General features: G+C 31.7%; 1 protein-coding gene across 1 annotated transcript in view; it reads left to right on the forward strand.

The window, feature by feature from the left end:
- LOC129225587 (DISP complex protein LRCH3-like) overlaps window positions 1-18,704 on the forward strand; it is an 84,220-nt gene that overhangs the window by 64,517 nt on the left and 999 nt on the right. Inside the window, exons 11-15 of the mRNA XM_054860042.1 lie at window positions 3,572-3,697; window positions 6,601-6,706; window positions 6,796-6,893; window positions 14,316-14,453; window positions 16,584-16,661. Coding sequence (XP_054716017.1) covers window positions 3,572-3,697; window positions 6,601-6,706; window positions 6,796-6,893; window positions 14,316-14,453; window positions 16,584-16,661 — 546 coding nt within the window. The remainder of the gene's footprint in view (window positions 1-3,571; window positions 3,698-6,600; window positions 6,707-6,795; window positions 6,894-14,315; window positions 14,454-16,583; window positions 16,662-18,704) is intronic.

Consider the following 18,704-nt stretch of genomic DNA (forward strand, 5'->3'; position numbering starts at 1 on the left):
GTAATTTCATATAACTCCCCCATCCCCATAAACATACTTGCTAGAAAACTTCCCCTCCCAAATCCATAGTCTGATCCGCCCCTGTATATATATATATATATGTATATGTATATATATATGTATATATATATGTATATATATATATATATATATATATATATATATATATACATATGATCGCTTGGAATTTTTTCCTTTTCTTCTTTTTTTTTCTTTCTCTTCTCTCTTCTTTTTCTCTTTTTTTTTGAGACTAACGTTTCGGGGGGGGTTTTGTCCCCAAAACCCCCCCCCTTAGCTACGCCCCTGATGACGATCATCGAAGACGTGTTGGGGGACACCCAGGGCAGAGGAGGGATCCTGGTTTCGCTTTTGCACTCCACACTGGCCCTCAACAAGGCATTATGGTCTGGAATGCCATTACCTTTGCTAACTGGACCCCTTTGGTCGTAATTAGAGTACGTCGACGACATCCTCAGACCTGTTTTGTTGCCGTTTCTTTTGCAGTACCCTCGGCTGGTTTTCTGCAGGACAATGCCAGATAACATATGGCACGTGTTGCTATGAACTTTAAGCAAGCTTGTCAAACTCTTCCATGGCCTACCAGATCGTCAGATCTCTCTCCCATCGAGCATGTCTGGGATATGATGGGATGGCGATTGTTGATAACCTCGTCCGACAATTGGCCGTGAATTTGGCCGGAAATACCGCAGGACAACCTCTGGGAGCTTTATCAGTGTTTCCCATGTCGTGTTTCAGCTTGTATCTAGGCTAGAGGCGGGACAATACCTTATTGACCTTGTTACTGTAACTCTGACATAAATTATTCAATTGTTCTAAGAATTTAATCATTTACTATTATGTGCATTGTCTTCCTATCCACCAATTTTCGTCTCAATCGGATCACTCCTTCTTGGTGCGTCAATTTTTTTTGTTATAGGGTGTATCACCAAATGATCGTCAGTCTGAGATGCTATATTAATTTTGTATTGAAATAAGTAATTAATAGCCACAAAAAATGAGTAAATAGGGAAGTGCACATCTGGAACATACGCACACCCCACATGAGAAATTTTAACCTTCTACAGCTTACCATTTTTGAGTTATGACTTATGAGAGATACATACTTACATCCAGCAGCAAGAAACAACGCAATAATTAACTTGTTTGGTACCTGAATCAGTGGCGTACCAAGACAGATGGGGTCCTGGGGCGCTACTCGAAATGGGGGCCTACCTGGTATTAAAACTGAAGTTTCTCAAACTATGTGTACGTACCATATATTACAATACTTATTTTAAGTGGTACATTTTTACATATTTCAGTAGTGTTGGTTTGATTTCGGACACTGTTGTAAATACCACGGCAAAACACATGGTTTTAAGTAAAATTAAGTAAATACTATATTTTTAATAAAATTGTGCTTTGTCAGAAAATATCAAAAACAGAAAAAAGTCCTAAAATTATATTGTATCTTAAAAATTTATTGCATCCGAACATCCAAGTACAGTGAACAGAAACGTTTAGTCATTCCAGATTCAATTAATTTTAGGATAAAAATTTTCTTTTACAGAAAAAAAAACCCTTTACTATTCCTTTGAGTAAGACACACCAGTTAACTATTTACCTGATAACATCACCTAATCTCAGAGAAAAATATTTTTAAAACATGCTTACCTAAATAAGGATGAAATTCACACGTTCACAGTCTAAATAAAATTTTTCTGCTAGGTCTCACTCACAAAAAAAAAAAAAAAAAAAAAACCCGCTCTTTATGTTCTTCAGACAAAAAAACTGGTGTGACCCTATACTTGCCTGGCGCGTTTGATTGAAGTGGAGAAAACGCTCCGCGCGGCTTCGCTGGTAGAATTAAAAATATTTAATGTTCGACAGAAATTAAGACAAAAAAATTTTGCGTATGCGTGGGTTTAACTAACTAATCCGATTTCTAAAGCGAAGAGCGTAATTTCTCCCGATTAGTAGTGTATGAATTAAGACTAGACCATCGTAGTCTTAATACACAAAACAAAACATAAAACAGATATTTTAGCTGTATACTGTAATGATCAAAAATTATAAACGTGCATCTGTTATGCATTAGTTTTTTTTTTTATAAATTGTTTGAAAAAAAATGCATAAAACTTTGCTGAAAGCACTTAACAAAATAAAAGCAAATGATTTTTATAGGTTTAGTTAATTTAAAAATAAATTTGAGGCCCCCATTAAATTCGTGGTCCAAGCGCTCATGTACCTTTGTACACTAGGACGAGTCACTGAAAAAAGTCATATTTAACAAAATTTATGATATATACTCGCATATATAGGTAACTGATTAATATTTCTAATCATGATGTATATGACAGATCTACTGGAAAAAATAAGATACAATTTCGGGGTTTATGTCAAAGCGGGGCCTGTGGGACATAATTTGCCCTCTCTTTGTTTAGGCAAAAGTCACTGAGAAAATATTCATTCTACACAAAAAGTCAACTTTTTATTTATCTAAACCATGACATAAGGCACGTCTGGCGAAAAAGAAAACGAATTAAAATTTTGGGGCCTATGTCAAAGCGGGGCCTGGGTATCATAAACCCTCCATTGATCCCGAAGAGGTATTGATTGTATCCCTGAACAAATATTTGGTCTTTAAAAAAATTATGATTTATTAAGCCAACTTGTTTAAGCATTCAAACCAAGATATGCGACAATATTGGTGAAAACCAAAAATTTAAATTTGGGGGCCTATGTCAAAGCGGGGCCTGGGGCGGACCGCCCCCTCCGCCCCCTCTTCGGTACGCCACTGACCTGAATGCAGTATTAAAAACTCTTTCAGGGGTGACTAAAATAGAAATTCATACTGAAGTTTAAGTAAACAATTTTATATTAAGACAATAACTCCCTTTACTTTGCATTAAAAAGTAAAACAGCAAAGGTCTTTTTTTTTCGAAAATATCAGCCAATTCCATCGGCTTTTCGATGTTTTAAAGGCCGATGGGCCGATGTTTCCTGCAAGTTAGCATCGCCCGCCGATGTTGATGGCTAAATTGTTGAACCATCGGCGCTGATGCATCGGCCAGGCCGATGCATCGGTCGAGTCCTAAAAAATACAGGGATTTTGAACTGCTTCTGAGAAAATTATATTTGTCTTTAGGTTTTTCATTATTTTGCCAAACCCATTCAATACACAAACTTAAGCATAATCACTAATTTTTCTGTTCATCTCTGTTGGTTCTTTTTAGACATTGTGTATTTTATTTTTTAAAAGTACAGTTCTTCTTTCTGTTATTCTTATATTTTGAATTGAAATAGTACTACTATTACGTCAGAGATTATTCTTAAGTCCAGATATAAATGTCATAGAATCACCATGTGTACCTTGGATAAGAACTGTATAAATAATTAATATGAAATGTTAAAGCAATATTTTACATGAAACTACTATTTTTATTATATATCATATGATTTTACTTTATGTGTATTATTAATATGATACATCTGTTTATTAATTAGATGTATTAATCAATTTAGTTATTTTTGTTCAGTTTTTGTTTTAATCTTATATTTTTACTCATAGACTGAAGAAGAGTCAAAAGAAGGTTGTAATTCTCTAGTCAGTCAATGGCAGTGTGAGTCTTCAATACCAGAAGTTTTTGTTGATGGTATGCCAAAGATTATTCTACCAAATAGTAATTCACCGAAGGTAATTATTGCAATTAGTTTAGTTCAGATTTTGATAAGTTTGTGTAATTAGCATAAAAATAGCTTTTTATTGTTCTGTAAGAACTAAAAATGTTGTTTTTTTTTTTTTTTTTTTTTTTTTTTAATCTCTGAAACATTATTAAATGCAACTGTATTTTTAGAACTTAACAGGTTGTGTACAGTTGAACAATACTTTTTAAATTTATGTAGTTAAAAGGTGACTATTCATTATTTTTGTACTGAATGTAAAGAATAAGATTTTTTGAAATAGTTAGGAAATTCATACCTGCCAACTCTATTGGTTTTTCCCCCCCAGTAGTTTCCTGGATTTTGAGCACTTCTCCTACTTCTTGAGCACTTCTTTAGTCTCCGAATTTCTATTAAAAATCTACTGAACTTTCTAAATCTTTAGGAAAATCCTTTTATTTAATTAATTGTGTTAAAAAAAATCTTAAATTCTTTCTGTCAATATTGTCTTGGTGTATGTATTTAATGGTTTGAAAGCTTTCTGCTAAAATTCAAACGTAAGTACATCAAAATCTAGCAACATTATCGTACTCATTAAATTTGTCTGAGAAATAAAGTTTTAACTCTATATTAAGCATTAATTTAACTTTTATTTTTCTGTTTAATGTTTCAATTTGTTACTTTTTGTGTATATGAAGTCAAGAACTTCCATATGATTGTACTTAGATTAGTAGTAAAAAATCTACTGGATTTTTTCTTTGTAGTGTTGTCAGGTATGAAAATTGCTTCTCTTTTTACTCTCTCCCTCTCTTATTTTCTTGATAGTTAAAAATAGAAGTATGTGATTACTCCAATTACAAAACTTACAATAACTCCCCAATTAAAAAAAAAGAGAAACTTACGCACAGAGGTGGCCGTTCCTCTCCAATATGTTTTGGAAAATCAACAATTTGCCGACTCTGAATTAATGAGCTAAACTATAGATGTGAACTCTTTTGTGGCACAGTGGCTTAGTTTAAGCCCAACTAACCTTTCATCCCCCCCCACCCCCTCTCAGCCAACTGACTCAGTGGCTTTAACAGTTGAGACTAGAGAGAAAAAAAATACGAGGTGGATGCAAACAAAGCCATTATGCTTCAAAGGGTTTAAATATAATAAATAACTTTGTAAAGTATTTCTAACTTGATTGAAGCTGTGGATATCTCCTTACTTCAATGCTGGTGCTGGGGTCTACTCAAAACACTTTAGCCTTAATAGAGCTGTTGGTACAAATTGTACAAATTTTGATGGGAAAGTTTCAGTTGTGCACATGTCTCTGATAGTTGTTATTAAAAGCAATGAACAGAACATTGTGAATTTCATTAACTGAGAGGCTGCTATTAGCTCTATTTCTTTGGTTTTAACTTCTAAAAATAGAATTGTTCTGGGATGTTGGCTATTAATTGATTCATTGACAGATGAAGTAAAGCATTCTAGTAAGAGAAATGAGCTCGTGTTGCTTATTAAATAATTCAATTCCAAGTAAATTTCCCTGATCGGTAAGTGTTGCAAATTTTAGAACTAAAACACATGATTACCTAAGAAATGTCTAAAGATGAATTAATACACTCCTTCCCCAATGTGCTCAAATAATCCTGACATGAGTGGTCATCACTTAAACTCTTGTGTGGGAATACATGATGTAGCAGTTAAAATACTGCTAGTGATTTTAATAAATTTAAAGGTTTTCTGAACTATGTTGGGCTCTACGTCAAAGATTGTTGGCAGTTATGCCTAAGGTATGTAAAAAAATCTCCTTGTTTCTATTAGAAATCCCTTTCTGTAAAAGACTCTTGACAACAAAAGAATCTGTTTATGTTCATGATAAAAAATAAAAAAAAAATGCTTCCCATTAAATCTCTTGTCCTTTTTCTGGACTTCAAAGTGCTGAACCTGATTGCTTTTAAGAATATTTTTCAACTACATACAGTCGGACCTCCATATATCGAAGTAGCAAATTGCCAAAAAAAAATTCGATATATAGAAATTTCGATATATGGAAACGATCTTATTTTATCATAAAAGTATCCTAAAACATTAAAATTAAAGCTAATTTTCGTGTATGAAACCCATTTTATAATTTATACGAGTATCGGATTAAATGAAAGTTAATGATTAAAAAAAAAAACAGAAATTACATTTTTACGCCAACCATTCATCTTTATATTCTTCAGCAATTCAACTTGATCGCAACATTAGGGGATTTTCGTTTTAACAATGTGGTCGAGAGAAAAGTAAAAAATCAATCTACTTAACTTGAATGATTTTTACTGAAGATAAGAAGACTAGAAATGATAATCAACAAACAAAAGGGATAATTTGAAACTGATTTTACAATGCTACTGGTTACAGCTAAGATTTGAAATAAACCTGAGGGAATTTAAGAACTTCAGAACGGAACAATGACTAAGTACACAGCCCTCAAACCCAGGTTTTTTATGAGTTCCGTAGCAACCTTTAGTAAACGTAATTTTCTCATCTAACCTTCATTTTTCATGAGACAAACAGTCTAAAGTGGAAAAAAAAATTTCCGAATGTCTCGAAAATATTTCGATATATAGAGATTTTTTCGATATATAGAAACAATTTTTCTATGTAATGAACATGGAAATTTGCTGGGATTTCGATATACAGAAAATTTCGATATGTGGAAGTTCGATATATGGAGGTTCGACTGTATATTGTCGCCTCAGAGCAACAGTAAGATATCTATTTTCCAAAAATAACAATAAGGTATCTTACTGTTGCTCTGAGGCGACGATATATCGTTAACTCACAGCAACAGAACAATATCTTACTGTTATTCCTGGGATAAGATGTCTTACTCTTGCTCTAAGGCTACCATACATATTTATTTCATATTCTATCTGATGTAAAGAGTTGTTATTTTTGTTTTAGAAACTTGGTTTTGTAGAAAAAAGAGCTCAACAGTTGGATGAAAAGGGTTGTAATGGTTCTTTAAATAAAGACAATTTGCAGAGCAATTTCACGTGGCCAAAGAATAGTAAGTTCTATTTCCTCTATGTGTCTTTATAAAATTGAATATATTTTGAAAGAAATGATTTGATCCTTTCATTTTTATTGTATTTTTAGCTTTTGCACCTGCAAAGCCTTTGAAGTCAAGTTTTACCATGAAGCGAGAGTTTGATAAAGCTCGGGAGGAACAGGAATTGATTTCAAAATTGAGAGAGGTCTGTTTTTGTTTTCTCTTATTCTATGATGGATTGATAACTGAGCAGTATTTTTTAAATTAATTAAAAAACAATTACTGTAGACCCTTGTTTTACGCGGGTTTATTTTACGCGGTTTCGATTATGCTTGGTTTAAGATTTGACACCTTTTTTTATTTTACGCAGATGAGTCGGTTCTACGCAGATGCGGCAATGCAAACAGTTAACATTTTCCCCTCTTTCAAAATCCAAACACCTTAAGATTGCAGATTATGCTTAATCAACTGCGTTTTGGCGTGCTAATAATCAAGCTTGGGCAACTGGAGACATTTTATGCAATTGGTTCCAAAGCTCTTTCCAGAAGTAAAGTTATTAAACTCACACAGTGCAGAACTCTGGAAGAAGAGCTTTTAGGAGTGATAAAGGATTCCAAAACCAACGAGGATACCAAAACCATTGACACACAAGCAAAAACATTCACATTGAAAATTTCAAGCTATTCCTAGACAATAGAGATAATCTTTTTTATTTGTTAGCGAAAGAAGATTCTATCATGGAAATGAAGCAAGTGATCATGAATGCATTAATGCTCTGCAAAGAGTTACAGAGAAAAATTCTTTCTGACTGCCAAAAGACTATCATAGCCAGTTCCTCTTTTTAAGCAGAACACAAAATTAATTTGTTTTCATTATACGTGTTGTGCATAAAAATCGAGGTCAGTACACATTAAAATTATACAATTAGCCATCACTAGACTGAAGTATTTTTTTATCTATGGAACCTAACCCCTATTTTAACATTACTATTAGATCTCAATTTATCCTGCATTTCCGTGGAACGTAACCCTCACGTAAAACGAGGGTCTACTGTATTTATTTTTATATTATTTAAAGATTTTCCTTCTAATGTTGTTTTCTTTCAAAGGTGTAAATTGCTTTGTATGTGAGGAAATGTTGGAAGGAAAACATTTTAATTTTAACCCATGTTTTGTGCAAAATATACAGTACAACATCAAAAATGGAAACTTGCCTCTGAAAACCAGAGGAATTTTTTGATTTTTTGAGAAATCATGTTTGTCAATTAATGTTATAAACTGTCTGCAAATTTGAATATTTTTTGTGTTTTTTTTTTTTTTTTTTCATTTTTTTTTCTTTAATTTATTTTTATCTTTTTTTTAAAAATAAATTTCGTAGTGATGCACATCACTTTTCTTTTTTTGCTTTATTTAAAATTTAATTCCCCCTTTTTACAACTATTGTTATTACTATTTTCATAGATGAGTGTACCATTTTAAACATTCTTATATCTTACTTTGTTTGAAGACTTATTTTTCTTTAATGTTGTTTTTAATATACTTTGGAGTTTTAAATTTTTGAGACTATTATTTTTATTAAATTGATTTTCTTCATTAAATTTTACATATGTTGATACTTAGTGTTTTGTATTAGAATCAATATTTATGGGGTTTGAATTTTGTTTTACTTGTTACATTTCATGTTTTTGTTCATCAAGTTTGAAAATTTGCCAATTTATCCTAGTCTAAGTGTTTCATGTTAGACTGAATGTGCTTGTTTCAATGTCCTTGATAAGTTTCTTGAATTGCTCTCACTGGTTGCCACCTATTTCACAATGGTCATTCTGTGCTGAAATTGCTCATCATTGTTGACAGTTAAGGAACTATTTAGTATTTTCTTCACCTGAAGAGAACTCCAGGAAAACAAAAGGGGGAGAGCTTAATTGATCAAAAATGTTTGTTAGGCGTTTTACAGTAGATACTTACAAAAAAGTCACTTTTGGGTGATATAATCATAGCTACATAAACCCTTTTTCAAACATAGAAATTTTCCTTATCTGAATTTTTGCATATGGATATTTATTATCAGAAAATTTTTCAATGCTCATCCCACAGGGTTGCCACGCACCGGGAAAACCTGGAATTGTCAGAGAAAATGAAAATGGCCAAAAATCAGGGAAATGTCAGGGAAAATGAAAAATTGCATATTTCCGATCGTTCTTAGAGCGGCCGGCGGTCTATGACGTCAAAAAAAAAATCTTTCATCCTTGTTTTTTTTTCGCTGCCATTCCCTTCCCATTCATCGTTTTGTCATTCCCCTCTTTCTTCTTCCTACTGCAGTTCTTTTTATCAACTCTCTGCCATTGGCGCGGCGTGCGCCATAGCAGTTGGTGGCGGACATGCGCAGAAGTTACTTCTTTTCTTCCTCGTTTGAGCGGGCTCTGTCTAAACGCTGTTTGTTTACGTCAGCAGTTCTGAAGTTGTTATGATACACAGTACATTGTTTTGTCTGCGAGTGCGACTGAAGTTTTTAATGAGCTGCAATAATCTTTTCATATTTTACATTATTTCTTTAAATTGATTAATGAAATCGTATTATTCTAAACAATTTTGTTCTGTAAATTTAGTTCATTAGACAATTTTAAACTTAGAAAGTTTCTTTTTTACAGAAGTATCGCTAATCTTTTAGTATTTTGGTAGTGATCTTTCAAGACTTCCAATGCGCTTCTTTCTTTCAAAATAAAAATAATCCGATTAAAAAAAAAATCTTTACATCAGAGAAGTTTCTGTTCATTGCTCAAAATTTAACTTTATGACAGGGTGCCCACAGGAGTGATTATGGCGCAAGTTGCACCATCAAAATTTGGGGGGAGGGATTTTTTAATTTATTTTACTTTATTTTTATTCAAATTATTTACTCATATTATTTTACTTTATTATTTTCGTCTGTGTGTGTATTTTATTGGGGAGCGATCACACTTTTCTTTCAAAACAATAATAATTAAAAATAAATAAATAGGTAAAAAAAATAAATAAGAAAAGAGGGTTAAAAATAAAGAAAGCGCTAAGGCGTCAGAAATATTCGGGGGGGGGGGGGTGCCAATGAACTTGGGGGGGGGGGGACATCCCTGTTTTATGAGCAACAAACGGGAAATATGAAGCTAAAAGATGCATGATTTTTTTACAAGCCAAAGTCTAAAAGCGTTTTGAATTCAATGGATTGGAGGGATGGAAGGCAATAATTGAAAAAGTTTAGGTTTCATAAGATTTTAGTTCAGATTATTTTAGCAATTAACTTTATTTTTGTGATACAGATGTCACAATTGTTAATTTTGCAGTTCTTTCACTTGATGTAAGGCAGTGGCTCCTCGCTATTGAAAATTAGATATGCTACATTTACATTAATTGTTTATTACAGTGATTTGCTTCACTTGTGTTAGTACATTAGGGTAGTTCAAAAATGCACTAAAAAAAGGTTTCTCCTAGAAAACAGGACACCACTCAGTGTTTTTAGACATGTGGATAGTAAAATACTGGAAGAATTTTAACTTCCTATTCTAACTGAAAGAGGGTGCTCGACCCCCTCCCTTAAACTTCATAAGTATGAGGAGGGGGTTAAAAAAATACATTGAACTGAAAAAACAATGTTACATACTATAATCTACACGAGTTATATGCATATTCATTGCAATAAAATAATTACTTACATAAAAAAAACAGCTGGGGAAATTAAATGTTTCTAAATTTGACTTTTCTATGCTAGAGCTAATGTTAAATTAAGGGGTCATTGAGCAACCTCTTAAAATTTGAGTAAGAAGCTGAAACTTTTACAGCACAATACTATTAGTAAGTTTAAAAAAGATAACGGGTGTCTTGGACTCGAGCTGAGAGAAAAAAAAAAGAAAAAAAATTGAACCACCCTTAGTACATATTTTTGATTATTTCAGCTTGAGTAAATAAAATTTGGTAACCATTGTTTGTAAAGTTTGAAAATGAGGTAAGTTTTATCAAAATTTGAGATGTATATACTAATGTTGCAAAATGAAGGTGGAGATCGATAACCTGGAATTTTTCTCATAACCACCTGGAAAACCTGGAAATGTCAGGGAATTTCATTCTTGAACTTCCGTGGCAACCCTGATCCCACATTGAAATTACATTGTTAAGCACTTTTTTCAAGTCACCAGGCGATATTGTTTTCACCCTTACACAAATATAACGTTTGGGTCATTCCATATTAAATCAACAAATGGGAAGTGCTGCACCATTTTTGATTTTGATGAAATTTGGTAGGTAATATGTACCAATATTCTGTACCCCCACTCTGTTATATTTTTTTCTTGAAAAAATTAAATTCCTGAGATATATCTAATTTTTTTGCTCTGCGGATGAGTAAAATGTGGTATTTTTTATCCTTATTCAAAAAGCTCTAGTAAATTTATTTCAATTAGTAAGAAAATCAAATAAGTCTTATTTTAAAGGTGAAAGAATGAACTTTTATCTGTACATAAAAGGAAAAGATTTAAGTTATGCCTAGTTAGAAATTTTCAGTTGTCAAATCATGAAGGACTTTCAGTAGGAAGCTAATGTTTTTTCCTGTTGTAGTTAGTTATATATACTAGAAGCACAGAGAAAAATAGGTTGATACTAGTTGTCCTTCATGGCAAAAAAAATTGCTTAAACTTAAGAAAAAATGAAAATTGGGTTTTTTCACTCCGTAAAAAGGGGATCATTGTTAGGTGACAAAAATTAGAAAATGCTAGAGTAAGAAGCCGTTACATTGCCCTTTAAAACGAAACAAAAACTGTCTTGTTTTTTCTAGGTGTAGAAGAGATATAAACCTTTAAATAAAACATTTGTTTTTGGTAAAAAAGTAGGTTTTGTAAATATATTTAATAAAAATTGAAAGCTATTTGTTCTTTAAAATTACATTTTGAGAATATATTTCAATGAAACAAGGTTGTATCGTATTTTTTAAGGTATTTATCTAGTCTACTTGGTCCCTTTTAAGTAATGTGCAAAAGTTATTATTGCATCACTTTAAAGGCTTATATCTCTTCTACACCCTAGAAAAACAAGAGTTTTTGCTTGTTTTAAAGGGCAATGTAATGACTTCTTACCCTCACATTTTCAAATTTTTATCACCTACCCACAGGTCGCTTTTGGGGAGTGAAAAAAACCCCCATTTTTTCAGTTTTTCTTAAGTTTAAGCAATGTTTTCGTTATAAATGACTGCCAGTATCGGCTTTTTTTTTCTATACTTCTAGTATGCACAATCAACTGCAACAGGAAGAGAAAATAGTTTCTTACACTAAGTTCAACAATCAGCTTTTTTAAGCTCAAGATGACGAAAGGGGCCTAATTAGAAATTTTCCGTTGTCAAATCGCGATTGAAAAAAATGCCGTTTTCGTCATTTCAAGCCTAAAAAACATGAATGATGGACTTACTGTATTGAACTAATTTTTTTCCTGTTGCAGTTGATCATGCATACTAGAAGTACAGAAAAAAAAAATAAGCCGATACTGGCAGTCCTATATTATGAAAAAATTGCTTAAAGTTAAGAAAAACTGAAAAAATAGGTTTTTTCACTTCCCAAAAGCGACCTGTGGAGTAGGTGATAAAAATTTGAAAATGCTAGGGTAAGACGCTGTTACATTGCCCTTTAAAACAAAACAAAAACTGTCTTGTTTTTCTTGGGCTTAGAAGACATATAAGCCTTTAAAGTACACAATAACTTCTGTCGATACAGCAAATAGCTTTCAATTTTTATTAACTAGATTTACAAAACATAAATTTTTACCAAAAACAAATGCTCTATTTAAAAGGTTTCTCTTCTAAAGTGTGTCCCAAAATTAACGCAAGATTTGAATTTGCCACCATTTTTGCCGTTAATAGTTGGCAGCCATGAAAAAAGAGCAATTTGACAGCTGAGAGTGAAGGGTTAGTAAAAATGGTGTGTTATGCTACCATACAGCCAGTGAAACAATTCAATTACTGCATGAGGCATGTTCTGATCATGTATTCTCTCCTTTCGGTGATCAGAATTGGTACACTAGATCGTGTGATTTAACGTCATTCGATTTCCTCTTATGGGGTTATTTGAAGTCAAAGGTCTATGTCAACAAGCCCACAACCACCCGTGCATTACCGTGTTGCGATATCGAGTGCCAATAACAGTTCTGCTTCACCAGCCTCAACTTTCATTGAAATAATTGTTCAATAATGAAAACACGTTGTGTGTATGTGTGTGTGTGTATCATATAACGTTCCATTTTTAATAACCCTAAACTCTCAGCTGTCAAATTGTTCTTTTTTCAGGGTAGCCAATAATTTACTGCAAAAAAGGTGGGAAAATTCAAATCTTGCATTAATTTTGGGACACCCTTTACAAATAAAAAAGACAGTTTTTGTTTAGTTTTAAAGGACAATATAATGGCTTCTTACTCTAGCATTTTCAAATTTTTATCACCTAACAAACATCCAGTTTTTGCGAAGTGAAAAAGCTAATTTAAGTTTAAGAAATTTTTTCCTCATAAAGGACTATTAGTATCAACCTATTTTTTTCTGTGCTTCTAGTATGCATAACCTTCTACAACATGGAAAAAAATAGCTTCCTACTGAAAGTCTCTCATCGACTTTTTTAGGCTCAAAATGACGAAAACAGCAGTTTTACAACCATGATTTGACAACCGAAAATTTCTAATTAGGCTTAACTTAAATCTTTATATATATATATATATATATATATATATTTAATGCACAAATAAAAGTTCATTCTTTCACCTTTAAAATAAGACATGTTTGATCTTCTTACTAATTTAAATAAATTTACTAGAGCTTTTTGAATAAGGATCAAAAATGCTAAATTTTACTCATCCGTGGAGCAAAAAATAGCTACATCTCAGGAATAAAATTTTTCCAAGAAAACAAAAAGTTTGGGGGTACAGAATATTGGTACATAGTACCTACCAAATTTCATCTAAATCGAAAATGGTGTGGCACTAAAATATCTGAAAATTCGTTGATTTTATATGGAAAGACCTCATTTACCTTTTTTTTTTTTTAGTTTGATTTTAAGGAATTCACTTTTATCACTGAAGAGCCCAGTTTTTTAAAATTATTCTCCGATCCAAGGGAGCTATGTTATTGATAGTTGAGAGCAAATGCTGTACTGTACAGACCAGTTTAATTTTATATATGTACAGAATCAATATTAGCATGCTTTTAGCGTCATTCAAAACTGTGCAACTGCAAAGGGCTAGTCCATGAAAAAATTGCCTTGTTGTCCTGCACGCCATAGTTCGTACATTCGATTAAAATGGTAATTTAAAAGGTAATGAACGAAAATCTTTGCTTGAGTAATGACCCAAGCGTTTGTAATTTCTTAATCAACAAAATTTTGTTTATAACTCCTTTAAAGTATAATTTTTAGTGAAATATATGAACTGTTACATACAGTACAAAATGTCCTTTTTTTCTGTGGAGTAACTCAATGCTGTTTCTAGTATTTAAGTGTCCTTAAATGCTTCTATAAGTTGGCAAATAAATAAATATAAAAAAGAAATATAGTATCTGTTTGATTTTGGTAAAAACGTATCATAAAGAATTTTTCTACTTTGTAAAAATAAATTTTTTTTTTTGGTTCCAGATTTTAGAATGCAAACTGAAGCTCAAACTACCTGATGAAATGGAGACAGCACTAAATGATGGTGTATTCCTATGTCATCTGGCTAATCATATTCGAGCTAATTCTGTAACTTGTATTCATGTGCCTTCTCCTGCAGTGGTAAATATTATTTGTTTTCCTTTAGTTAATTTCGCTTGATTGGTGGCCAAATATGTTAGAAATTACATACATATAGATGTAACACAATACTTTCTAATGAAGGAACCACAACCCACCAATGAGATGTGGTCATTATCATATCTCGAAATCAGCGCTAAATCACACAGCAAGGTAAAATTAGTTTGTAAAATACAATATATAGCATACTTGCATAGAAGTAGAGCATTTGCTTTCTGAAAAAATCAGGAGCAATTTGCAGTGGTTTTTGAAAATAAATGTTTTAAAGTAAAATCAAATCTAATGAACTTTCGTACGTTAAAAAAGTGTGCAATTTTTATTCTATTGTGGGAAAAGTAATTTTCTGCAATCTCAATTTTTGTAAAGGATTTGATTTCGTGGTTTTGAATTAATATCAAAAAAAAGAAAAAAAAAATTGCACTGTAGCCATAGTACATTTTTTAAAATAAAGTTAGCATTAATTTGTGACCAACTATCATGAAAATTTGCAATTATGACTATCTCTGCTCTTTTCGAGTAGTCGTTCTTTTGCTGTAATTATTTAGTCTTTATTTCACAGTCAGATCATGTAAAATTATAGCAAAATGTGTAAGTGCTCACTTCTTTAGCATCTATTTAAGAGTTGGACTAAATTCTGGAAAATATTCACATGTTTGAGTGTTCCAAGAATTACTCAGGAAAATTTTTTTGGAAACTGTTCTACATATATATTGACCCCCTAACTATTAACCTTGTTTTTTGTATTAAATTTCTTTACTTATATGCAAATACTGTACAGGTGAATTTGACCTCATCTGCCAAACAAAAGGGGGTGTTGGAAGAGCCCAAGTGCAGCATAGAACCACCCATTATCGTAATCAATTCGTAACCAAAACCAAGTTACAGTAGAAAGAAGAAAAATGAGCCAAAAACTAATTTCTGAGATTAAGACTAATTTCTGAAACTCCTGGGAATTCTACATGCAAAATAAGAATATATTTGAAAAGGGCAGACAAAATCCTTTAAAATGAAACTTTTTTCATCAAGATTGTTACATTTTTCAGTGAGCTACAAGCTTTGAAACATTCAAAGTTCTCAAAGTTGAATTGGCGCCAAAATCTAGGAAAGACATTTTCATAAACAATCAATTGAGCTACAATCAGTCAAATCTATGAAAAAGTGGTCTACTGCACAAGCTTTCAAATGATCTCCCAGTAAATCATGGAGTTCAAGTTGACTGAAATTAAACCTTTTGTTTGAAAGATTAAAATCAGCATTTGTCCAAAGAAAAAAACAGACGAGTAAACATATCACCGCACTTTCAGTACAAAATCCCTCTGCAAATTTCTACCTCCATCTGTTTTTTGAACAAAACACAATTTTTATACATAATTATGATGAGATGAATATATGTTTGCCTTGTTGTTTCGAAATATGATTGGACGTAGGAGAAACTCGTGCCGCTCTCTTGGATTCTAGGTGCGTTTTTTGGTTTGGGTTGGAGTTTCATATCGCAAAAACTATTTAATTGCAGTTAAAATAATTTATGTTGAATTAAAGAACATAAAACTATTAAAAAGGTATTTTTACTGTACTCAAACTTCTGTCATATATATTGTAGCATGTATACATTCATTTGAAGCAATAAATTGCTGCAGTGATCCAATTCTTCCGTTTGTCAAGATCAGTAGGTAAGGAGGGTATAAACGCAGTATCCTTTATTTATCGTCACCAAAAAAATCACATGGTGTTACGTCTGGTGACCTGGGGTTGGGGGAGGGTATCACCTCTCCCTTGATCACCATTTTGACTAAGTAATGAAAAACTATCCTCCTATATTCTATTATCCTATGTGGGGCACATAGGATAACATGCAGAGACATTTAGCAATAACCAATTGAAATTTTACTCAATTGAATATTGCTAGTTTACAACTCAATCTTTTATTCAAACTCTACCAGAGAGCTGTAAGTCCAATTCTCCCAAATGGGTGGGTTTGGGAATATTGGATTTCAAGTTTTTTAAACTTGAAAATTTTGTGATGTAATTTAAATATTGGATGATACTTTTTAAAAACATCATTACTTAATTTGTGAGAGACTAATTGCGTTGCATGTGGATCTTATATTTTAGCCTAAGTTGACTGTTGCCAAGTGCAGAAGGAATGCTGATAATTTTTTGGAGGCATGCAGGCGTATTGGAGTTCCAAACGTAAGCATTCTTCTGTAAACATGACTTAAACCTTAATTAATGACTTTACTTGTGAAATACTTAGCTTTATTGTTACTTGTGTAAATTATAATTAGCTTCTTTGATGTGTTAACCATGTGCATTTTAGAATTGTATTAGCTCAATGAAATTGTTCAGCTTATTAAGTTCATCTCAGATTATTATTTTGTTTGCATGAATAACACCTGTGTTAAACTAACAAGTGATTCCTGCTATAAATATATGCTGTTACAAGTGTGCACATTTCATTTTGTTTTGCTTTTGATGAAATAAAATGCTGTCTGCATTTTTGGTAAAATCAATCATTCTTTAGCTTTTCCATTGCTAGCTGCTTGCTATTTTTGCTCTTTAAAAAAAATTATCTTTAGCAAATAAATGTGCTATGAATATACTTAACTAGTTTATCTTGTGTACATGTAACTATTGTATACTGTTACACAAAAGTTTGCATTATTTCAATGAGTTTAAATCAAAACATCAACGAAATAAAAGTATACATTTCCCTTGAATACCATCATTCAGTTCAACAAAATTTTTATCATTATCAGGGTTGAAAAATATTTTACTTTTAATTGAACGTTAATATTTAGCAGGTTTTTAAAATTAAATTAATGAAGTGAGTCAAACCATTTCAAGATTTTTAGTTACTCAATCTAATTTTTGTTTGAAAATCTCTCTATTAGTTTTGGAACTTAACTGCCATCAAATCATTCCTGTTACATTAATTTATTAGTATTTTCAGTTTACTTTTTGGAGATTGGAATTTAACACAGTAACTCTGTTTATAACATCCTTATTTATGTTGCAAAGTCAGTTACAATGCTTACAATTTTTATCCGTTTTTCAATCACTTACATTCCGTAATACCCCAGCTGTTTATTTATACATTATTAAATTAAAACATATTTAAATTTGAACCTATGGTTTTTAACAGCAGAAACATGTACTCTATTTTCATGGCTATTTTACAAATTTCAGCTATATTGTTCTGGTTATAGTACAGTCTTTAGATGTACTATAGCCTAGAGATGAGTGATCAGGCATGCTATTTTTCTACAGAAACATATGTCTACTTTGTGGGTTGAAGTTTTATTCTTTCCTAAAAGTACAATTGTGTGATACACTATTGACCAAATGCTCAGTTGGTATTTCATTTTTGCGTTTGGAATCTCGCACTTTTCCTTGATAAGTTGTAGCATGTGTTGAGTTATAAAGGAAAAAATCAAATGTCTTGTAAATAATAACTGCTGCTATTTTTGAAGTTAAGTTTTATAGAAATCAAAGAAAAGGTTTTTTTTTTTTTTTTAAATCTTTTACTGAACCCTGAAAAGTTTTCTCCTGGTAGTTCAAATAAATTTTGCTGTTTTTATGGATGAAATTAATTTTAAGATTTGGATACCAGATACAGAAATTCAAGTAACTAAATGTAAAAAATCAAGCTTTTTTTTTAATTAGTGAGGTTCTGCTCACAAGCAATGAAGAAAACTTGAAAGCAAATGTTTCTTCAAGAAATCTGTAATAACTATAGATTTTTATTTGCATAATTATTTTATTCTTTGAAAGAAATTTTGGAAGACAAATTGAACACCTTTTATTGGTTTTCCAGTTAAGCATTTCTTGCTAGTAATGAAGTAGTAAAAGAGAACAAAAGTTTTAAAAAACTAATTGCTATAAAGTATGGCATTCGGGCCTAAACTAACGCCATTGTTTTGAAAGGATGTTGAAGAATAACAACAAGTAATAAAGTTCCCTGTTAATACCTACCGTAACTTTGATTATGTGTGCAGTTTCGCCTTTTTCATCTATTTTTGTAATGACCTAGCAAGTCAAATCATACAGTTATCAAATCACAAGTACATCCATACTTAAAATGGCATCACAAGCAAGTTAGATTCTGTCTGTTGTAATATTTAATATCAAAAATATCAGTAACTGTAATTTTGATATTGATCTTAATTCAGTTTCAAAATAGTATCTGAGAATGATAAAAGTTTTTTTTTTTTTTTTTCTCCTTTCTTTCTTTTC

The sequence above is a fragment of the Uloborus diversus genome, chromosome 7 (genome assembly GCF_026930045.1).
Source record: "Uloborus diversus isolate 005 chromosome 7, Udiv.v.3.1, whole genome shotgun sequence".
Taxonomy (NCBI): Eukaryota; Metazoa; Arthropoda; class Arachnida; order Araneae; family Uloboridae; genus Uloborus; species Uloborus diversus.